Source organism: Denticeps clupeoides, chromosome 5 (assembly GCF_900700375.1).
Source record: "Denticeps clupeoides chromosome 5, fDenClu1.1, whole genome shotgun sequence".
NCBI lineage: Eukaryota > Metazoa > Chordata > Actinopteri > Clupeiformes > Denticipitidae > Denticeps > Denticeps clupeoides.
The window spans coordinates 14,978,446-15,003,409 of record NC_041711.1 but is presented as its reverse complement, the minus strand read 5'-3'; the positions used below and the strand labels follow the sequence as shown (position 1 = coordinate 15,003,409).

Here is a 24,964-nt window from a genome sequence, read left to right as displayed (position 1 = left end):
TTGGGTGGTATAGAGAGCAGTGGTAGTTTTAATTACACGTTACAAATGAGGTGAACTGCATAAAGCAGCCGTCTGCGCTGTGACTGTGGAGAAAATGGAATTTTCATGCAACCGCTGCCGGCATGATGCAAATGAGAAACCGAGGAAGGGGAAAGAAAGCAAATGGAGAATGTGAGGCAGGGAAGAGGAGAGAAGACACAGAGGATGGATAAACGGGCAATGAAATTCAGGATCTGTCCATGTGGAATGAAAAGTTTATAGCACTGCTATTACATGGCAGACATTTTCCAGGAAAATCATGTTCTTTTTCATTCACAGTCATGGCAAAAAAAATATTCTAATAACTGCATCTCTTTTCTTGAATAAAGTAATAAAAATATATTTTTTGATATTTTGAATATTGTTGACTATGTGATACATCATGGAAGGATTAGTGACACTTCACATAAGACGCTAAAGATGTAATGGGTAAAAGTGTCAGCTCTAGTAACATGTTCAGCAGAGTTTTGTGTATTAATGCTTGTTCAATTATCTTATTTTTATAGGCTTATTTTTTCCTTTTACAATGGATAAAAAGGCAGGCCTTACCAAAATTTGATCCACTTTGATCAATAAATGAAGCTGATAATATAATGAAATATTAAATTCAGGTTTAATTAAAAGTGTCATTTAATGTTTACTGAATAATATCCAATTTTGAACAATACTATTAGGGAAAAAAAAGGCATAAAATTGGCAGGAAGAGCTTCAGCTCAGCCAGCTCATGGCATTTTGCATGATAGTTTAACACCTTTTTTGTGAGAAGGTGGGTCATTATTGGATTCGCCACGGTGGCACTTCAGCGCCATTGCAGCATTGACATGAGCAACCATTTCCTCCCTAAACCACCGCCCACCCCTCGGCCGTCTCCAGCCCCGAATGTTTACACTTGACTCGATTGAATTTCACTCATGTGGACTTTTTCAATCAAGCGCCTGTGTTTGTTTTCTCTGCTTAATCTCTCGCCCAATCACTCCACCGCCTCCTTTGAATGCGTGCCGGAGAGGCACATTTAGAAATAACGCAATTACCGCCTGCCGGGATGCAGCCCTCCGCTGTATTAATGACAATGTTGTTGCCGTCTGACGGGCGAGGCCGCAACCGTTCGCTCGATGACCTCATTTGCGTACGCCGCTTGTCGCGACCTGGGTGACGTATCCAGCTGCAAATTACAAAATGTACGGAGCAGATTACCCACCTTCGCACAACCGCACCGCGCCAACACGCCGCGGGACGAAGGCTGATGGGGACCGGAGGGTTATTACTTTCCTTTTAGCCTACGTGGACCCTCGACTACTTAACTGTGCGATCGTGTTGTTAATTAAACCTTAAACGCAAGACCTCCTTTATTTCATGCCATGTCATGCGAGGATTAAAATAAAGACGACGTCCAGACAACAGAGGGGGACAGTGAGGGTGAGAGCGTGCCGCCGTGTTAAAGTTCATTACGGCAGCTGACAAAGCAGAAGGTCACGTTCTTTTTTACCCCCTCAGCTAGATGCCAGGCTTATTATAGTGTGGCCATGTGGTGCCAGCAAAAGAAATAGGTGACAAAGGAAGCCTGGCTGCCAAACGGCCGAAAGATCCTTGGTATCAGGAAGCATCATTAAATAAGACCTTGTTCAATTTGTTACCACAATAAAGCACCACCGTTGTTCTTTTCATGCCGGGCAGACGCATTTAAGACGTAAACATGCGGAAATTGCGGAGCCGCTTCAATGCCGCCATCAATCGTCCAGTTTCCAGAGTTGACTGAGCCAGACGGCGTGCAGGGCCACTGACGTATCCTTCCGCTGCATTACAACTCAAAACAGTCCAGCCCGAGAAACGGAGGCTGAATCGGGGTCACTGTTCAAGGAAAATGATCTGAAACTCATTGGCGGGGATTTGTCGTCGCCTTCCTCGCCGCGTTCTGTTTGAGGTATTGTGCGGGACGGAGTGGCTGCGGACTGGCGCGGCAGAAAGAGGGAGCGCTGTGGAAGCAGAAAGTGCTTTATTTTGAACTTCTGAGGCTGAGCATTAATGAGCTGTGCTCTGTAGCGCTGCTGAGGAAGTCTGGTTTGAGATAAAAGTGAAGAAAAGAGAAGGCACAAAACTAAATCTAGGTCAGTTTAGTGCTTGCTTGCTCAACGTACGCGAGTGAGCTTCTCACAGTACGCCGTGGTAACGCCATTAGTCCACAAGGGCCGACTGCGACTCGGAAACAAGCCACTGCATTGAAAAAAAAATTAAAAAAATAAGAACAGGATGCTTCATCCATTGCAGCGTTTCTTACAACGTTAAGCCGGGCCTGTGGCACTTTTTACCTGACTGCTGAACAAGGGGACATGCTGCACGTTAAAATAAATACGAGAAAGACACTCTCTGCCACGCCCCCCTTAAATGAAGCTTCTGAGATCAGCAAGAGCCATTACAGCGCCGCGGCACAGCTCTGCATGTTTGATGTGGATGCATCAGGGTCTGTTAAATATATAATGAAATTAAGATGACTTGATGCATATTCAACAAGGCACAGTCCTGAGAGGGTCTTGGCGCTCTGTATGCCATCTGATGAGTGCTTCATTTTTTTTTTTTTTTCGTCTTCTTCTTCTTCTTCTTTTAAAGCTTTCACCATGAAGAAAAGAGGAAGGGATTTAAAAGAAAAGTCCATTTGAGTTCCAGTGAGGCAGAAGCTTGGCGAGGCCGGCCAGGGGTTTCAGCCATCATGTTGCTTCACCTCCTCATGGCCTCGTGTGAAGTAATCCTGACTTGATGATATACGATCGCCGAACCTCTGAGCTGCAGCTATGACCTGGTTGCTAAGTAGGGCACTTAATGTGAAGCGATGTGCGCTAAACAAGCCAGGCTGACAAGATGTTTGAAAAGTGCGTCTGGACACGGGCATGTACAAAGGCAATGGGAGGAGGGGAAGACAGGGAGACGAACGGGCCGATAATGACAGCATGTACTGCTTCATGGCTGTCCCGCCCGTCCATTATCCCTGTATGGGTAATTTGGCTCCACCCAAAGGGAGCAGACAGGTGAGAATCACGCGAGACAAGGTTAAACAGATTACAGGTATGACCTACTGGCGAGCCTATTAACGCACTGATGACAGAATCAATCAATTTCGGATTCCTATAACGAGGGCCGGCGTTGCCAAGCGCTACGTTCATCCGTTCCCTGAAGTGGTATACCCAGGAGAGTGGTTCGAAATTAGACATGGAAGAGGTGCAGTATGAAACGAGGAAGCCCTCCTTAAAGGAAAAAAAAAGGATTGATTTCTGACTCTCTCGAAGTTTCAATGTCATTGTGGAGGAAGTTCGCTAGCGTTCCCGCCATTCGACCGCAGCGCGGCTCCCCGTCCTCGTACTTCCGTACACCTGTGTCCTGCGGATGCAGGGCAGCGGTGATTAGCATAACATTAAAATGTGGACAAAGGGGATTACAATTACACCCTAAACAAGGCTGTAATTACATTCGCTGGTTAAAAAAAACCCCACACATCACTGCCACGGAAAAGGAAGTCCGTTAAATCCTAAGGATTTCTGCAAAATTGATCATTTTACTTCAGCTATCAGAATGCAAAGAAATGGTGAAATAAAAACATTAAAGGCTATTATATACATGTTGCTGTGCAATGGCAGGGCGTTCTCGGATGTTCATGAGAATGCGTGTCAACTTGAAAGACAATAGGGAGATGAGAACAGAAAAAAACACAGCCGACTCGTCCAGCCCCCATTTCCTGCACTTATGTCACTAAATGAGACACAATCTGACTATTAAAGAGAGGTTTGGGCTGAACATGCTCACAGATCCCTGTTTTCAAGCACACGGAAACCGACAATTATTGGTCCTCTATTGTGACGCTTCACTATAATTTACCCCTGGAAAAAAAGGCCCTTTGCCAGGACTGTGACTACAGCTCCTGGGTGAATAAGGCCACTTCCTTCTCAGAATCTGTGGTGGGACGGAAAAGCGTCCAGGGAGTTAGGTTGTGCTGGGAAGAGGAAGGATTGTGAATATTCTCTTGACGCGTAAAAATGATGTTAATGAAGCTGTCAGTACGAGTTGAGGATGCCGCGTCGTTCCCTCCTGTGTGCATAATCAAACACCGCAGCTCCTTAAAACACTGCTAGTCATGGCATCTCCGAGCCTCATTAAGATTTTAACCATCATGTTGTTTTTAATAACACGGTGATGCGCTCCCTGACAGAACACCAACTCCGTCTTCAGCCTGCCGCTGTTCGGCTACATTCCACCACTGAAGAAGAGTAAGAAAGAAAAAAAGAAAGATCTCCATAGCAACAGCTGCGGCAGCAGGTGGATGTGGCTGATTACATCATTGCGTAGATGCCCGTGGCAACGCATCTTCTGAGTTGCCAATCAAAGTTGTGCCTTTGAACGCTGGGCCTGTGCTCATCTTGCACCAGAAGAAATTATTGGTCATGCATAATTAACATCCACAACATTACAACCAAAGTTCTCTTTGGATGCGACATGCTCTTTGAAGGCTAAATCTTACAAAGGTGAGGTTGTGGTGCTCATGGACTCCACCTCTTTCTCTCCAATGCTCTGCTTGACAGGAAAATTGAACCATTTTAGTCCAATCAATGTGTTGGGGGCAGAGAATAAAGGGTGGAAATTGGCCGCCTTGCTCATAGGCTTCAATTTATCTTCTGTAACAAGCTGTTAATTTGGGTTAACATGTTTTTTAGGGGTCACTGAACCAGTCCAATTTGTCCTCAGGGGGACATGGCAGGTCAGCAGATCACAGGTCAACAGCCCGAGACCATTCGCTGCCCCATAATCAGCCGAAATGAAATTAACACGGAGTTTGGTGGGGAAAGTCCTCTCTGTGGAGATATGTCCACAAATTTCTCTCATGCTTGGAAATGACGGTGTGAGTGAGCCGTTCCTGTGTAGTTCTATGGGAAACGAACAGAACATTCCTGTAACACTAGAGAGATATTTGGTCCCCTAGTCAGAATAATATGGCTAAGCTGAGCACTAATTAATGCTGGTACCACAAGCATGTAACCAAAAGGTACGTGAAATTCATTAACTCTCCCCAACGATTAAACACCGGTGCTTCAGCAGCGTGGTTCAGCGCTGGACTCGGTCCATGTGTAATGGCTATCGATTGAGGTTTGCTCCACAGCAATCTCCCTTATTGGTAGCAATGGAGGGTTACGGAAAGAATGATAGAGACGTTCCGCCCGCCTGCAGTTTACGAGGCCGCTTTCCCAAAAACCTCATGTGCAACACGTGACTCAGCAGCATTTGCTAAAAGCCTTTCACATGAGAATTAATTTCTGTGAACTCCGTACAATGTATTAGAACTACAGATGGCCGTTGTATTATGCTGAAAAGAGAGCGTGAAAAAAAGTGGGTCAAAGTAATTTATGGCTATGAAGTTCATCCACAATTTAAAATGGCCGCTCTTTGCTCAAACGTGCCAGCGGAAACTTTTTTCTCCCTTTTCTTCAGCTTCTTCTTTTTATGAGTGCGCATGTGGGCACGGTGGGCATCAATAATGCAGGAGGCCGTTGGGAAAGTGCTGTTCTGGTCATGTGAACAGCTACAATCAATGCACCAGGTGAAATTCTAGCCACACGAAGGCAGAGGGAAAACATCGAAACGGTGAAGGAATGCAGAAGCAGCACAAGAGATGGATGCGGAAAAAAAAAAAAAGAGTAAGCTGAAGAACCAGATGGCATAAGAAAGAGCTGTGAGACAACGTCTGATTAGGAGCAGTGGATTGTCCTGAAAAAGTTCACTTGTGAAAATGTGAGAAAGTAGGACAGGTAAACCCTCCTCCCCCTTTCTTTGAAAAATAACAGTGAAGCAGAAATTTGGAGAGTCTGGGAGTCCTATCCCTGGCTGCTGGAACACCATGGAGCTCTCTGTGCATCCAAAGCATTTCAGTCTTCTCCATCAAAAGGCAGCTTCCATCACGTGGGATAAATCAATCACTATTGTTGCTCATTGTATACACAGTGAGCAACCAACCCCAACCCCAAGGTGCTCCGATAGTCTTGAGCTTCAGAAGTCGCATTTGACTGGATGATTTGGTGTCATCCTTCATGGAAAATTAGATTTCCTATCTGGTCCTTTCTTCCCACCGTGGACCTCTTATTACTAATACGCTTGGCAAAAAAAGAAGAAGAAAAAAAAAAACCCTATTAAAAGCCAGGCCCTGCTGTCCTGACCACATCGCCTTTGGCAAAAGGGACCACAGGCAGTTTTCCAGCCCGGCCCAGATCTCCCCCCGAGCAGCCCCTGTCCTGTCTGTTCGCATCGTCCTCCATGCATCCTGTGATCTAATGGCCTGCGGACTGAGGTGCGGTGCAGGAGCTCAGCAGTAATTGGCATCCCACACCATGCCACGGCTCATGACAGGCAGTTGTGTCATTTCCCCGCCGATTGTCAGGTGATGGACACCTATTTCCATTTCTGCTGTTGGCAGATAATGCACTGCGGCATGTGTGCTGTAGAACGGGCGGCCCGGGTCCCTATGAAATGTTGAGGATGCACACATGCAATTTGTTGAAATGTTTACTGTAAATCTTCCAAAAATTTCCCCGGTATGCTGACGAGGCGGCGTCTCCTGACTCTGACACAAGGACGGCACTAATAAATTCGCAGCCATTCTGTGCCGACTGGCCGCAGACAGGGGAGCGCGGCTCTATGTTGGGCCCACCACGCACACTATTTAATGAACGAATGCGCAAGCCTGTCCACTAGCTGTTTCACTTGCAGTTGGATGCAAACCCAGGCACTGACCTTTCACTGACCCAAAGGCGTGGCCCCAGCAGCTTGACCTCCGCCGCTTTAGCTGACTCGTCCGTTATTCTTTCACATGACTACACCCGGCTACGTAGGGAGTTTTCTCACAACAGGTTTAAAAGGTTTGTAAGTGCACATGAAAAAGCCATTAGGCAACAAAGGCAGAAGCAAATCCTCAAGTTTTCATTTGTTGGATACAAAAGTACACGTTTGGTTTTTTGGGAATGAGGTTTGAGAAGTCTTGAAACGAGTCCTCTGGCTGACATTTTTCTGATTAGAACCTGAGAATGGTTCTTGAAAAACATAAAACTCAATAGCGAGGCTTTTACACATTCATTAAACCACCACCTCATTCTGTTAATTCCACTTCCAATGCCAGATGAGTAAAGCTACTGCAATAAAAAAATTGATGAATGCCATAATAACCACAACATTTTCGGATCCGCAACTCGTTACTCCCCAACACTGTGTGTGGAAAGCCATGCAGCAATCATTCATATTTGCTTTATTCTTGTATTCTCTGCAAGGCAAACTATGCAACTTTCTCAACAAGGACTAAGTAAGGTTTGTTTAAGGGGATCTAGATTGTAATTGTCAAAAATTGTCAATCAAAGCTGAAAATGGCATACAATACAGTATTGCATACATCTTCCTCTACGGTCCTAGTGAATATTCGGGGGTTTACAAGAATGTTGGGGCCAGAATCCAGTGCCCTCACTCACACGTCAACGGCGGGCCAGAGAATCCCCTCTGACACTTCTGTCAATAACCGCTGAGGAAGAAGGAATAGTTCTGATGATTAATGCAAAGCACTGTACTCGCACATCCTCTCCTGAATTTTATCTGCCTGCACAGGCATCGGCGGGGTGGCTTTCCTAGATTTACATCTAAAGATTGCAGTGGTGCATCATGGGGAGGTGTCCCAGCTTTGACGGTATTCTACCACAATAGAGCTCAGTCTGGAGCTATTCCATTTGATCAACCCCAATTTGGATACAATCTGTAAAAGTCGACACGTTTCTTTAAACCTGGACCAATTTTTTACAAAGCAGGTGATAAACACCTCGTGCATGAATAAAGTGGTAGAGTGGCTGGTACCTTCACATCACTGAGAACGTCTTTTCTTTAAAACATGGTGCCTGCGCTCGTGAAGTGTTCCAGGAGCGGCAGATGTTTTGGTTTAACACAAAGCAAGATAACCTGGCAGAACACGCTGCAGGTGCCCGAGGGAGGAGAACAGAGGCGATAATTAGCACATCCTGACTCTTAAACACGCTGTCCTGAGACTCTGCATCCATCAAAGCAAGCCCTCTGTTCTCGCAGGATGTCCTGGAATTAACATTTTTATTTTTTCGCAGACACACGCCGGCATCGCGCTGCATTTCCTTTCATTATAATGCACCACTATAGGCAATCCCATAAGCTCTTCCTCTGTTACATCCTTAGCATACTTCACAAAAAGTGGAGATCTGGCCTCCACAGTCACCGGACCTGAACCCAATCGAGATGGTTTGGGGTGAGCTGGGCCGCAGAGTGAAGGCAAAGGGGCCAACAAGTACTAAACACCTCTGGGAACTCCTTCAAGACTGTTGGAAAAGCGTTTCAGGTGACGACCTCTTGAAGCTCATCGAGAGAATGCCAAGAGTGTTCAAAGCAGTAATCAGAGCAAAGAAACTAGAATATAAAACATGTTTTCAGTTATTTCACCTTTTTTTGTTAAGTACATAACTCCACATGTGTTCTATCATCTACCAAAGTAAAATGTTCATGTTAATAAAGAAAACACATTGAATGAGAAGGTGTGGCCAAACCTTTGGCCTGTACTGTACCCCCACAAACCATTCCACAGTTTTATCTTTGTGATAATTGTTTAGACTACTTTCACTATAATCCAATCAGGTACAGGGAGCAACAGGTCTGTCATTTATACCCATGGGAGTGTCTAGGGTTTTATAGTTTGGGTGGGACTGATAGTGAAGATAGTAGCTACAGGGATGAAGCCAATCACATGATGAAAGTTTAATTTAATTACCTAAAACCTAAAAATCCATCCAGACTGGTCACCCTAACTTGGAGTAACTCTACACAACTCACTTATCAACTTAAACATATGCAAATCATCAAACATTAAAATTGCAAATGACTGTCTAAGAGGCTTGAGATTTTGATACGCTACTTTAATTAAAAAAATCATTAACAGCTCAGGTGGGGGTGGCCAATCAGATTTCACCCCTGTGGCCACTTCCCTGTTTATACTCCACATTGCGTAACAATCATGATAAAAATGACACTAAATACCTTATTGTCACATTTAACCCGTACCATTACCGCATGTATTCTGGCAAAGATAAAGCAGAAATATAAATGTGACAAAGTTATGACAACATGTGAGTCTTAAAAACCTCACCTTCATAGAAAGGACAGTCAGTGGTCGGTTCAATTTTTACACTGACACAGTATGAGCACATTAAGGTGGCCGAGATGGTTAAACTGGCTGACCAGATAGTTTGACCCGTTAAACTGCTGGTCATACCAGCTTTGACCTTCAAGTCTGACCATCTTAAGCAGTGTTTTCCCGGAGGCAGTGTAAAAAAGACCATGTGGTGTAGGAGAAGAGAATAGAGTGTGTTGAAAAAACTCTTTCTCCCTCCACACAAAGCACTGTATTCAACCACTCCAATTTGATGTTACCTGGCAGAAAGAGGCATGGCACAACAGAGGTTAGAAATGAACAGTTTCTAATTTATTAACACCGGTAAATAATTATTGTAGTTACATGTGAATATTGAATGTAAAAAGGTACCAAGGTTACAGAGAAAGTAAACATGAGAAGAAAGAGTAAAGAGGGAGAAGAGAAAGAGAAGGGAAAGAGAGGGAAACCCCCCTGAGCAAGATAGCTCAGAGGTCCCTTTTCCACATGTGTGCAGACATTTATACCCCTGGCCTACAGGAAGTTGTCACTGGCCTACAGGAAGTTGTCACTGGCCTACAGGAAGTTGTCACTGACCAATCAGAACCTGTTGTTTCTGATGTCACGCCCCCGGTGCCTCCCATTTGGTGAAGACAAAGAGGGTGGGCGGTCCTGACGGCTGATACTTCGCACGTTGACGTCGGACAAAAGACATGTAAAAACCGGGGTGTCGAATCTTCACCCACAACCGTCGACACAGGAATGTTACACTTCCCCCTGCAGACATCTGTTATGCAAGACAAAGCAGGCTCCCGCGATGTCCATTCTTACAGCAGTGAGCTTTGACTGGCCGCACAGAGAGCCGTCGTCTGCAACCAAACATTTTCTGTGGCTTTGATATAAAGTGCATGTCAAGGCTAATTCCATCATCAGTTGGAGTTTTTTATTCAGTTCATTTTTATGTTTTAATTTCATATGCAGTATGAATTGTAATACTTTTTTATGAGACCACTGGTGCATCCCATGGCACATGTGTAAATGCCCTGGTATGGTAGGTGTCATTTTTCAGCAAGCTAAATCTGGGAAATAAAACTACAAAGGGTCTACATGACTGCATATTTTAGCTAATAAACCTGGCGTGTTCTTCAACAAAACGGGCAATTTCCTGTACGGTCTTCAAGGTAAAAAAAGAAGAAAAAAAAAAGACGTCGTGATTCAAGTCTGTTTTTCTTCTGCATGCCCATGTGCTCACATCAAGTGGCATCAAAGCATTTCTGTGAGCATGTAATAAGGGTATAAATTTAAACCCGGCTGGCCTGTGAAGAATGAAAAATCTTTCATCAGTGAAAGTCAGCAAACGCAGGTGAAAAGCTGTAAGCAATATTCAGTGGCCTTTGCAATTTGGCTCTAGGACAAGAGCACTCCTGAATTGAAACGGTGTCTTGTTTTGATTTCGTTCCTCTTCCTTTCGCTTGAGGACTCGGGGGGGCCTGGTGTGGGAATGATATCACCAGGGGAACGCGCACGAAGCTAAGTGGGAGGGAAATAAGGGATGAGTGGCCAAGCGCTGATACCCGACTTTTGATGGTCGTGTTTCGCCACAGTGTGTCACCGCTTTTGTCTTCCCCCCTACAGTATAGACAAAACAGCTCCATACCCGAATAAGCCCTCACACTCCAGCAGCTTTAGCTCTGAATAAAACATGTCAGCCACGGAAAGGGCCTTAAAATGGCTGCAAAGAGACACACGGCGAGGGGCCAGAGAAACACAGAGAGGTGAGGGGCGGAATGAGGACGGGAGGAGTGACACGGACCGTGACATTGTGAATTCGCTTGTGAAGTTGAACAGTGGGAAAGGGCTTGCGGGGTGGCAGTGAAGCCTGAGACCTTCGCGTTTGGCTGCAGGAGGCCGGTCAAAGCTCACTGGCTCCTGGAAAAACCTCCCCGGTACTCAGGGATGTGCATGGTCACACACAAGTCAGCCTATGCTGCCCTCCTGCATAACAAAAGGAGCACCACATGCCTGAATTTTCCATTCAGCATTAAATTGCAATTAAAAATAAATCAATCAATAAAAAACAGAGCTGCATAAAACACAAGCGGGGAAATTTTGGCACATCTCGCCTCAGCTGCAGCTTGGATTTGGTTCACTTATGTAAGACAGCCAGAAGTGGAACAGCCATCAAAGTGAACAGCAAAGCCGCATCCCTTCACTAAGTTTCTTATAAGGGTGTCATTTTTTTTTCTCTTTTGGCTCCCCTCCTCAAACATTAGCCCAGGCTACCGCTTCATCCTCCCTGTGATGTTTATTTCTGTACAAGAATAAAAAAAAAAAAAAAACACCCCCGAAACACAGTGCAGGAAAACAAAAGGAATCTACAAAGCTTTTTTTTTTTTTTTTTTTTTTTTTTAAAAAACCACGCACAAGCCGGAAGGGCTACCTGCCCGCATCCACTTCAGACTCTTCCCGTTCATCTCTTTATAATTAATGCTGGCCTATACCATTGCATCTCAGCTGTTAGGGGGCGGCGTTTAATTTGTTGTCTGGCTGGAGTGTTGAGCGTTGATGACTAGCAGTATGAGATGATGGTTGAGGAGCAGCCAAGCCACTTGTCTCACCAGGCAGCAAACAGGAGCTCATTATGGCACAGAGGGCCTGAGTGCATTAAATAAGGAGCGAAGGGCACATACAAAGGAAAGGTTAGACAAAGAGCTGCTGCACGTGGGGTATCTGGTCAATTTCCATGGAGGCTTATTTCCGTTACGCCCAATTCTGCACCCAGAGAGTACTTCATCAGTGCTAGAAGAAATCTTTGGGACGAGATAGTAATTTCAGCACGAAAAACACATTTCAATTGACTCGAGTGGACTTGAGGATCTCAGGAAAAAAAACAGAGAAATGAAATGACAGTAATTTCATAGCTCTGGTGAGAAATGAAAAGTGCACACCAACAAGTAATCCATTTTAAAGGCCATCAGCCGTTTCGTTCAATGCAAACCTGTTAAAGGCAACGGGTGCTTCATGCACTCGAGTAATCTGTAAAATCCTATATTATATGGAGGTACCTCGTCATGGTTGTTGGTGAAGCCTTTTTCACCTGCTAAGGATGATGAACGCTACACACCTGTCAGAGTTGGGTGGAGCACTGCTCAATTTAAGAGGGAAAAAACTAAATTGCATCCTAAAAAACTCATTATCATTCTTAATTAGCAGTAACAGGCGTGATTTGCTCTATCCCCCACCCTCAGATCATATGTCGAGCTCTCAGCAAGAAATCCTCCGGAGGCTGGCACAGAATGCGGATAAGACGTTCTCAGACAAACAATAAATAAACTCTAATTGAGAAAAATGATGCAATATTGATCCTGGGGACCGGGCCCGTGTCTCGGGCCCGCCGCCTCTTCTAGTGTGACATTTACAGCCGAGGCAGGCTTCTGTGAGCACTGTGCCATGCGAGGACAGGCAACCGACTGTGAAAATAGCACCAGTGACAGTCACATATGAGAGGCGCTGGCGCCTGTTCGGATTTTCCCTCTGCCACTGTCCACGTCACGCCAGTCCACCGATCTCAATACGCACCGTCTGAAAATGAATTTCTCAGTTGTGTAGTGCTCTTATCCAGCCTGGGCCAATTCCAACTTCACATTCATTTCAGTAAACACACAGCAGCAGCAGGGATGTACAGAAACCTCCCTCTTTATATCTGTATTTGATGATGCAGCAGAAATAATTCTTGAGAATTATTTATTGTATTTTTTTCCTGAACATCACAATTTTGTCTTCACTTTCTCAAGCCCCCAAGTGATTTTCTTGAGATCTCAAGAAAACAAAAACTGTAACCAAGGACTGAGACAAACTTAAATAGAGCTGTGTCTGTCAGGGACCAACAATTTGTCCATCTAGAAGAAGCGTTCTGCAACATCAGAAATGTGAAAAATAAAGAGTGTAAAAACTGCATGTTCTCTATTCCAAATAGCCGTTATAATAAAAATTAATGTTATTTTTGACAGTTTTGACAGCTTTGTGGCTGAATTATTTTAGTCTCGGCAGCACTGCAGTTCATTTAGTTGATCCTACATTGCAGCTATTTGCCACGTGGCCATGTTGCATGCGTGGAATGAAATATTGGCAGAACAATCTACACATAATCAGTGCTCTGTTTTTCCTGTTTAACACACAGGAAGACTGGGCAGTGAAGGTGATTGATCTGGCCATCACTTATTACAGGCCAGACAAGTAAACTTAAAAGTTAAAATGTGAAAATGAACCAAATCTGTGTGTGGTTTTTTTTTCAGTGCCTGCTTCCAGCATTCACCTATTTGTTCTTTTTTCTGATTCAGCTCCAGCCCAACCAAGCAGGAGTGGAACATTCATTCCTCATAACCATCTAAAACAGAGCACAGCTTCAGCGCATAATGGGCAGAAAGAGCTCCTTATATCACTCTAACACCCCAATGCTTTCAATCAATAGCGCAGCGCACTACTCAAGAGGAGTTCAATTTCAACCAGAAGGTCAGTGAGCGCACTTGCTCTGATGCGGGAGACCGGCAAGAAGCAACCAGGGTCAAAACCATCCTGCAACAGGCCAAGCCAAGCAGAAGACATTCAATTTAGGCTTTCTGTAAGCTGCCTGTGAATGATGTGTGGTGTGAAAAAAAAGTAAAAATAGGGTCACAATGGTTCAACCCTGATGGCCCCATGATCTTCCAATTACAGGGATGAGAGAGAGAGGGATGACAGCTCTGAAAATCAATGATCTTCCATTGAATTGCTGTGACTTTTCAGTCCTGCCCTTGAGATGCAGCATCTAAATCATTTCCTTGAGGCACAGGCGAGAGTTCCCCGATTCCCGGTATTCCAATCATGCTTCCCGGCATCGGATGGTGCCGCAATTCTGTTTAAACACAGAGGACTTCATTGTCCTTGCCCTGAAATATGGCTTTTCCGACTCCTCCTGCCAGGCCGTGTCTCACATTCGTTGCCAAGCTGCTTTGACACAGAGTGATTAATGGCAAACCCTTCCCCCGTTAAATATTAGCATTTTGTCTCTGCTCGGTAGTGGAATTCAGCCCCCCTGCCCCCTCTGTGTATCCCTGCTGCCATGCTACCCAGCCGCTAGTAAAGCCCCAGTACAAAACACAGTTGTTCACGGAGTAAATGCCATTTTTCTGTGGGTACGTCAGGATCTGCATGAAGTCCACACAGCTGGATATTGTTGGCCTGACAACAGTAGACTGGGTATACATCGGCTATTAACTTAGGTCAATCCAATGAATTGATACGAACATATTTTAACTCTTCAATATTCCACTTACATAGAATCATTGTATGTAAAATGGTACCAATGTAACAAAAATAATAGAAAGATAGAGAAGAAGAAAGAGTTAGCAAGGCAGAGTAAAGAAAAAGCAAGGGCATCTCCTTTGTACTTGACATTGGTCACCCCAACAAGCTGCGACAGACCTGTCATGCTATCCCTGTCAGCCCTTATCATGCGAAATGGAGTGGTGAAAAATGGAGTGACGCAAAACCTCGACAGGTCAGGAAAAAGAGAAATTTTAATAAATGAAAGAGAAAAAGGCACTCTGGGAGGTAGTAGCATAGTAGGTAACACACTCGCCTATGAACCAGAAGACCCAGGTTCAAACCCCACTTACTACCATTGAGTCCCTGAGCAAGACACTTAACCCTGAGTGTCTCCAGGGGGGGACTGTCCCTGTAACTACTGATTGTAAGTCGCTCTGGATAAGGACGTCTGATAAATGCTGTAAATGTAAATGCCAAAACATAAAGCTTAATAGCTAGTTGGTTTTAATATGTTAAAAGAAAGTAGAAAACCACAAGAGCAGATAATGAAATAGATGTAAGAATGCCTGCATGTGAATGTATGTTTTCAGCAGTGTTTTTTAAAAGCTGAGATGTTTAATATAACATGTAGGACGTCCGCTGATGTTTCTCAAATGGAACCCCTGATAAAAGATAATGCAGTTTTCCCGTCATGACCCTCCTCTCTTGGCACTTAACGTATCATTTTGGGTTCATATGTGGGCGTATGGGGATGGCTGTTTTAATATGTGTGCGTCGATATAAAGCTGGTTTTCCAGAAACTGAATTCATTTGTTTGATTTTATTGAAACTTTTGACTGCAGAAACCAGTGTGATCAAACCTACATTTGGATTTTTTTTGGATTTGTCACCAATAAATTATATATTTTGATCACTACCTAGTTCTTCATTGAACACACTTCTCTTGCCACTGGATCTGTGGAACAAAAAGGTACTTCCTGTCACAGGATTCCATCCGTGTGACCAGGAGCATTGCGGAAACGAGGTGACACGACAACCATAAATAGGCAAAATGGCCATAGCTAGCTGCTCAGTCATTATATGCGATTCCTGTTTGACCCAGCGTCAAACCAAGTAAGACTCTTTCTTATTGTCGCCTGTCCTGTTGTTCTGCCTTTACGTCCTGCCCGTCCTTCGTCTCGTTTTTTCACGGCAACATCAACATCCACGTTGGATCCACATCTCACGTTTGCAGACTCGCCTACCTCCTTGCGTCCCTCCACACTGGGGTTATCTACCTCACTGTCCTGTTCCACCTTATGCTGTGACACTAGCAGGAGAAACCAGTTCAAGTGGTGGAAGCTGTCACTTCTGCCACCATGGTGTAAAAGCATTTTCACACGTCATTTCCCCGTCCGGACCAGCAGACATCTCAGTGGACACTTCCCTGTTCTTCAAAAGAAAGCAATAGTGATGGTGACCCATTTGTTCCATCTCTGACAACTGTAATTTCCCATTTTTCCCATCTCTCCAGTTGGGCATTCACATGAAAATGGAGGCGGCATGGTGGTGCCACTTGCTTGCTGCCCTCCAGTTACCTCGGCGAGTGCTGATGTCACAGACGGCTGCAGAGAGCTGAATGTCAAAGTATGTTTGTGAAGAGCGGCTGTGTAATGGTCATGGAATGAGAGCGAGGGGGCGGGGCAAGGAGGAGGAAGGAGAGAGGCATGGTGGATAACTGGAGGAGAGGCAAAGCAAATGCCTGTGCCAAAGATTTGTTCACCGGGTTGCCTTCCAGCAGATGAAAATGCGGTGGGTGGAGGGTCCGGACATTTACTCCATCAAGTTCTGGGGCGACGGCGAGCGGATGTAGTTGAATCACTGCTGGGAGAGCATGACACAGCAGGACAGGCACAGGGCAGGGGTGAGACGGCTGCAGCCAGATCTCATTTAGCAGCTTTTTTTTTTTCTTCGAGTCAAGTGACTCAAGTGATTTTTCTTACATTTTTTTTATACTTATATACTGATTTATACTTATTTAGAAAGCATCGAATCTGCATGCTTGATGACCAACAAAGAAAACATCTTGTCTTGGCACAGAAAATTAAACTCAGATAGATGGTGTATCAGAATAGGGGGGCATGGCATGTTAACTGCTTATTGGCAAAACACACACAAACACATTATTTTGATATATGATGGCAAAGGAGCCTGACCAATGCAGAATCTGGGCTCATAAAGCTGATCCCAGAGCCGAGGCGAGGATATACGGTCCCTCCTGAATCTCCGGACACGCCATTGAAGGCTTGTCATTCATCATGTTGGCAAGCCGAACTGAGGCTTCTTTACACTGACCATGCCTTTCAGGCAGATGAGAAAGCCCACGCAAACGTTGCACTTTATGGTGGGTCAGGTAAGCCTCCCTGCCTGTGCATGGCTCAACGAAGCCTCAGCAAAATCACGTCCAAGCTCGAATGCAGCATTTTAACTCCAACACCCATAATGCATTGCTATTGCATTACACGCCAGACGTAATATTCAAATAAAAAGAAGCTCAAAACGAGCTTTAGATGATTGTCATACATACTTAATAACATCTACTGCAAATCGGAGATATATTATTGAGGAAATTATATATTAATGAATCAAGCTATATTAATGAACATTAATGTCTTCACTGCTCTGATTCATCTGCAGGTAGGTAAGTACTGTCTAAAGATCCAAGCCAGATGAAAAACAAAGTTTTGTAATAACTTCAGTGACTGTGACAGACAAGGTTATAATGTGGGAGTAGAGTAATCAGGGCAGATATTTCAAGACCTTTCCCACATGGCTTGAGTGGGATAAAAAGAATATGCTACATTATTAATCAACTGTTCAGTGTTATACACTGAGAACATTAAATCTGACTGAACTTTGACTGAATCACATGACCAGGCAAGTAGCATATTAAAATTTTTACTCAAAGTGTATTAAATGTACCAGTGCATCTAAAAAAATGGAGTACAGTGAAAGCTGTCATTTTCAATAACTTAATTTAAAGCCCTGTACTGACTATACTGACTATATGAAATTAGACACTGGGCTCTCTTTAACACGAGGATCACCAACAGAACATTTTTTGAGTTTATGTGCAATTAATAAAATGTAGATGAAGTCTTTTTCACAATATTCTGATATTTTCAGATGCACCAGTTCATGGGACTTCAAGGTTACTTTATAGTCATCAGCAGCTTTATGCCTGTACAAAGGGTGAGGAGACAACATTTCTCCATAGCCCCGATGCATTATATACTATCATTCAACTGGACAAAAGGTGCAAACAAGCAGTACAGTAGGCGCAGTGCAAAGGTGAGATTCAACAAGATGCAAGAACTTTCCAGTACAAAATCGATTACAATATCTATAGAACTATGAACCCTCCAGTACTATTGAAGGTGGAGACTGAAAGGAGGATGTAAACCTGGGTGTATGATATTACAAGTTAAATGTAGAACTGATATCCAGTTTTAGGATAAATTGCATTTCAGTTTTTAAGTGCAGGAGCAAGATAGTTACACAGCCACCATCCTTCAAGTCTCAATATGCAAACTGTGGATCGATGGCAGGGCCAGATGGGACAAAGTGGTGGGAAGAGGATTTATTTACTCTGCTCAAGTCAACTTTGAAAAAGAGCTGTGGGCACAAACCTCTTCGTCTGATTTTGACTCATTAAGCAAAAGCCTGAAATGAATATTAGAAGTGAAGATTAGAAGAGTGCATCTTCTGTTATTCTATCGAGATTAGTGCCTTTAAGAAAAATTCCCATCTTGATATTTTTTATCTAACACACCTTTGGAGGGAAACTTTTGGAGAAGGGTAAATGCTGGGTAAGTAGGCTGGGTAGGAAGGGTAAAGGGTAAAGGAGGCTGGTCATGAAACATATAAAGACCCTGCTGCCATTCCACGATGCCATCGCCACCACCCTGCTCCTTACCCTTAACCACCTGTAAAATAAAGACACATTTGCACGAATGCTGTTCAGTATACTTGATAGACCATCATTCCTCAGCACCTGGTTGACAATCTGACCCTGCTGGGCCTGAACACCTCCCTCTGAAACTGGATTTTGTACTTCCTGACTGAGAGACTTCATTCTGTCAATATCAGGAACAGCATCTCCAGCCCATGAACAGCTTCATCACACAAGCCATCAGACATCTGAGTCCCCAGAGAGGACTGACACCCACACACACACACACACACACACACACGACCTCTGTTATATTGTATGATTTTTTTGTCGGAGTTCGGACCGGAGTTTCATGTTTGTCATGTGTAAAGTTTCATAATCGTATTCACCTGTGTATGAGTGTATAAAGCTATCCTGTTCTTGTCGGGTCATTGAATTGTATGTACCATGTATTAATCCAATCTCGTGACGTCGTGCGTATGCGTCCTTCTTCCTCGCCATGTCCAGCCATCATGACAATTATCAATCTGTAATATCATCTACTATTGCACTGTTCCATTTTGCACAGCAGTATTTGCACTATTTTACTTTTATTATCCATTTCACATGTTTAGTGATGTCTGTCTCATTGTTGTCTACATGTTTTTAAAAAAGTTATTCTTGCACTGCCTGTGCCCCCTGTTTGCACCTTATGTAACCCAGTTTGTCGGTGTCGCATACGTGCACTTTATGTCAGTATGTAACTTTTTCTAATAGTTCAAATGTTACATGTAGCATCTGGTTCCAGAGAAACGTTATTTCGTTTCACTATGTTCACTATGAAATGACAATAAAGCTCAGCTTCAACTTCACAATCTTCAGTCCAGACATTGCTGACTCTGGTTGCTAGAAAAGTTTGTTAAAGATGGAATATCTTCATTAATGTAGAGATGAACTTTATCAACAGTCAAATATTAGTCCAGTGGAATGATAATCCAAGTGTGTCACTTTAAAACAGGCATTCTTTGTTAGAAAATCTCAGTACAACTGATTAATTTAGAGATTCTAGTTGATCAGCGGTTGAAACACATTATTTCAATCTTTGTTAGAAAAAAGTTTGCCTTTTTTATTCAAACACTTTTTTTCCAAGGCAAACCCCTAATTTTTTTTTTTCTAAAGGATTCTAAATTTTTCAAAGTATACAAAAACGTTATCTTGCCCTTATCTTTTCATGCCGTACTACATAGTGTAGCTGAATGTGAGAGGACCCTGACAAATGTGCTATTATCCAGTATGAACTATACCCTTCACAACAGAACTTACTTACTATTTACTTATTTATGGGGAAGTGGCCCCATAATCAGAAGGTTTCCGGTTCGAATCCCGATCTGCCAAGATGCCACTGAGGTGCCAAATCACCGTCCCCACGCACTGCTTCCTGGGGCCACTGCTCACCAAGTTTGATGGTTAAAAGCAGAGGACACTTCGTCGTGTGCACCGTGTGCTGTGTATTACAATGACAATCACTTCACTTTCTTACCAATGCTGCGTCAACACGCATGTGATCCATGGCAGCGTGAACCAAACAAAGCATATAAACTGTTCCATGGTGGGCTGGACAGACAAAAGTCCTCTGCGCAGTCCTCTGTCGAAATGGAATTCTCATCCATTTTTCCATGATCAGCCACCACCGTGCCAAGAGAGGCTGGTCTGGTGTCATGCTTAAATTAACATCCCAATTTGCATTTAATAAAAATGTCATTGAGGCTCATGTATCAGCTACTGACATTCACAGCCTGTTTACCTGTTTGGATTGTTTGGAACTGGTGTAGGATGCAGAGAAACCTCAACCAGACAGGCACGTATATCAGAAAAATGTGATTCAAGAGGGGAAGGCAGAATTTGGAGAATGCAGAGCACATTTCTCATAAACTTTTGCTTATGCACTCAAATTAATGTTTCCCCATTCCAGGGCTGAGGAGCAGAGCACTGATGTCAGTCATCTTCATTCATAAAAATAAAAAATGCTATTTTGCCTTCGGGCTGCAAACTCATACTGTGACAGAACTTTAAGGAACTCTGACAAAAACCTGACATCTAGAAGAGTAAATATTTCCATTGAAAGAGACTCCACATAAGCTTCCAGAAGGATGATACCTTTGCGAAGCCGCCTATTCCATCAAGCATTTCCCAGTGGGCCACGAAGCACAAATCTCCATCAGTCTCCAACCTAATTACACCGCTCACACTTCTCCCCCCATTCTAATCCGCTGCCACACACACACACACACACACACACACACACACACTTGCATTCTGATTGACACTTGCACTCTTTTTATCCCAGCGAGTTTCACCCATAGCACAAATATTTCAAAGGGAGGCTTCATAATGGCCAATTTCCAGTCCTTCAAAGGATGGGGGCCTGGCCAAATTCAGGAGAGAGCTGCCCCGGGGGGGCACTGGGGAGCAGTGGATGGTTAGGTTCGCTAAAGACCGCCATTCCTGCTCAGCCATCCAAGCCACGGTCCCGCCGCTCATCCTGGGGGCCAGCTCCGACAGATAAAAAGCCTATTGTCTTACAAAGGTGGCCATCTCTGCACATTACCCAGGTGATTAAGCCGACCCATATATCCAGCCAGCCTGCACGTGGAAAGCGGCCGTTTGCCATTCGGGGAGCAGCATCGTGGCCATGTGGAGGACCAGAATGCCAGCAATATGCGCAAACACATCGGCTGTCCAAGCAAACCCAGCGAAACTCCCAAATGCACAGACACATCACCCATACAAATGAAGACTTCAGTACTGGGCGAAAAAAGCCAGAAAACATCAGAACAATGATTTTTGGCTTTTGAGGACATTCTCGCCACCCAGTTGGACCCAAACCGCCAGCCTGGCTGAACAGTGCAAGCTAGATGGGAAGCATCTGCATGCTTCTTGAAGCAAATCCCAGTGTCTTACCTATTTGCATTTCCATGGTGTTCATTTTGTTCTCCGATGGGAAGAGGATCTTTGGAGGCTTGTCTGTCAGCGGGGCTGGAAGAGAAAAAAACGACAAAGAAAATGTATTCTTATACGAGGAAAGCATACTGCATGTCTGCACTGCCATTTTTATCACTTCCATTCATCCTCAGTGTCAATTCCACCTGAACCAATAAATATTTGGAGGAAATGAAAGTCAGTCTCAGGGAAATGAGAGGATCGAAAGAGGGGAGGGAGGGAATGAGGGAGAGAAAAAGAAGGCATCAATAAGATTCTCTCCCAGGCTCCAACAGTAATGTGCTTTCCAAACTTCCCCTGACAACCATTTCAACACGGCTAATGGCTTCAGCACCTCGGGGACCCAGTATGTCAGTGATTAGGATGAGGAATATGCCACAGAACGAACATGGATTAAGGTCAGATGGTGTTTACTGCTTTGAGACTAGAGACCCCCCCGTCTCGGTACGGTATGGGCTCTGGAGGATGTTTATTCTTATTTATAGGCTCCCTTAAGAGCGCCGAGCCAACTAAACCATTTTCTGCTGCGGCTGGGGCTCCGAAGGCCGACTGGCTGCAGATGCCAAATTGTTCAAACACTTGATAACGGCAGATGAGAAAGCTTTAAATAAAACATTTGTGTACTTATTCCAACCTTTATTTGGAGAGACAGAAAAAAAAAAAAAACAGGGCGGGAAGAAGGGCGAAAGCATCCGAGGTCATTTTAAAAATTCCACCAGCCCGGGACGTCAGAAGGACTCAAGCTTTCAACAGATTGGATTTCTGGAATGCGAGCAGATGGCGTCACCCAACAGTGGAGCATTCATGCCATCGGTCTGCTAGGGGGAATCACTAAAAGGCCCCTTATTTCTTCTTTTTACATATTTTTGATGTTTTGGAGAATTCCACAAATAAAATGAATTAAAATGGATACAGAGACAAAATGACCATTTCAGAATGTTCAAATTTCACAGTGGCCTGATAAGCAGGTATTACAGCTCATAACAAGTTTTTTTTTCCTTTACTAATAGGAATTTAATTATGCAAATATGCTGTTGTGGCCTTCTTTCGCATGTCCATCCAGCTACACAGGCAGCATTTTATCTGAAGAGATTTTGTTTTATTTTTCCTTAGCCAAATTAAGATGCAATATTAATTTCAGTTTTGAAAACTAAAGAGAAATGAATCATATTTTTTCTGCAGTTCCTGGCCAAATCTCTCTCTACCACTACGTTTTTGCAAAAGGAAGAGAAGAAGCCAGTCACATTCTCTGATGTCGACAGGGGTCATGGATGAGGCAGCGAGCGAATCCACCATTCGCCTCCACAGCACAGACCCTGCTCAATTAGCCAGTCGATGAGTAACAAAAGACTTGCACTTAGGGCCATCTCGTTATCATGACTCTTTAATTGGTTATCGTCTTCAAAGCGCCATCAGAAAAAGTCCTAGCATTCCCGTACTTTATTAATAGCATGAGAGGAGCACTCCGACCCCAAAGCCAGAGAGGAGGAGGGGGAACAGAAAATGTTAAAAAATGTACAAAGTATCTCCGTGGGCTTATGTTGATCTCTTAATGAGGGGGGAATGATCTGATGTGAGCATCAAACCAAACACCCCTGAGTCGTTCCTGATAACAAGAGTTTCCTAATGAATTTAAGCAACATACTGCAATGATACAGCAGATTTTATTGTCATGTTTGGGTTCAAAGTAGGGTTCAAAAGTCCTAGGATGCTTTCACACCTATGGCACTAGTCTGCTTGAATTGAACACAAGTCCGTTTCCCCACCTGGTCTGGTGTGAACACAGCGCAATCCGCCGATTGAAAAGACACATACCGAACATGATTTCAAGCCAGTGAATTATGGGTAAATGTAGTTATTTTGTTTGTACACTCAACATCCTGTAAGATGAATCGTGGGGAGTCATTGTGACGTCCCTGGTCGTATGTTCCCACATGTTCTGTGTGAGGAGGTGCAGTGCCTCATATACTTTAGAGCCAATGACTCCATATCCAACTTTCCACAACAACGACTCAGGGAAAAAACCTTCAAGAGGTCTGCTGCACAATGCCAAAGTTGTAAATACAGAGCTTTGTTGTGTTTCGTTCATTCTGAGTGTGTGCAGCTGTTGTGGGTGTATAAATGTTGCCTCTTGTATCGCTTCCCTGTCAGGTCCTAAATCTGTAAATCCTGTTCTGATGTGTGTACCCGTTGTTTTGTAATAAACCCCCATGTTTGTTAAGCCATACGAATGTGCCCTTCCTTGCACCAAGCCGGCGTGAAAGTTGTCCACAACAGAAGATCAACTTCCTGTATTTACTTTTGTTGTCCCCGCAGTGACACATCCCCGCAGAAATTTCTCGTTTCATTTAAAGCAACACATTTAGGTTTGCTTGATTTTTCCCCCTTGTGAAAGAAAACCGAACCAAAAGGAAAATGATAAAATGTTACAAGCTCACCGACTAATTCAGACCAAAGCAAATATACTAAGGTTTTATTCACTAATCGTTCTGGATAAGGGCGTCTGTCAAATGCCTTAAATGTATATGTAAGTTGTGAAAGCGCCCTTAGACCACTAAGACAAGTTTTTTTTTTATGTTTTTATCACTCTTAATTCAGTGCAATATTTTAATCACCGATTACATTATTTTAAGCCTTTCTACTAACAAACATCTGGCAACTGGGCAGTGATTAAGGAGAGAATTCCCAGCAGCATTGGGGACAACTGCACCGTTTTCCAGCCATAAGTTGTAAATTTCTGCATAAGTGAAGTGATTGTCATTGTGAAACCCTGCAGCACAGCACACCATGGCACAACAAAATGTGTCCTCTGCTTTTAACCATCACCCTTGGTGAGCAGTGGGCAGCCATGACAGATGCCCAGGGAGCAGTGTGTGCTCACAGTGGGAGCTCAGTGGCACCTCAGTCGCATCTTGCCAGATCGGGATTTGAACCGGAACCTTCTGATTATGGGGGCGCTTCCTTAACCGCTAGGCCACCACTGCCCCTTAAGGTAGTCACAAAAGATGTGATTTTTTTCCAGTGAGACCAAGCTGAGCTGAGTGGTATGTTTAGTGGGCATTTTTTCTTTCAGTCCAGATGGCGCTGATGTTTAAGCCAGGTAGTCCATCTACAAGCTACAGGGGTCCCTGTCCAAGTTAGTGAGTGATCATCCTGGCAAGAGTGCTCACAGCAGGTAAAGCAGGACCTGCTGAGTTAACGCAGCTCAGCGCTGCCATGCACAACACAAACCTGAGCCTTCTTCGGAGCGGGAGGGCAGGCCCCGGTGGAAATGACTTCATACCGTGTCTCATGCTCCAGTTTCTACATCCATGCCGCCCCCCGCTCTCTTGTCCTCCCTCCTGAATCCTCATTTCTCTGTCCTCTCCTCCCCTCCCCGCGAAGTGGACTTGTTAATTATTAATCCCCGATCTGGCTGTGGTCTCCCTCCCCTGCGTTGGATCACAAGGTTAATCAGAGCGCATCTACGAACCCATTACAGGAGCAGCCTGCACTTTACTCTGGGCTGCTCACCGGCAGACTTGCTGCAT

At 44.2% G+C, this 24,964-nt stretch overlaps 1 protein-coding gene across 4 annotated transcripts in view; it reads right to left on the bottom strand.

Annotated features, from left to right (window-relative positions):
* The window catches only part of il1rapl1b (interleukin 1 receptor accessory protein-like 1b), a 219,463-nt gene that overhangs the window by 55,535 nt on the left and 138,964 nt on the right, over positions 1-24,964 (bottom strand). For all 4 annotated transcript variants that reach the window (XM_028979445.1, XM_028979443.1, XM_028979446.1 and 1 more), the window contains exon 6: positions 21,396-21,470. In XM_028979445.1, the coding sequence (XP_028835278.1) occupies positions 21,396-21,470 (75 nt within the window). The remainder of the gene's footprint in view (positions 1-21,395; positions 21,471-24,964) is intronic.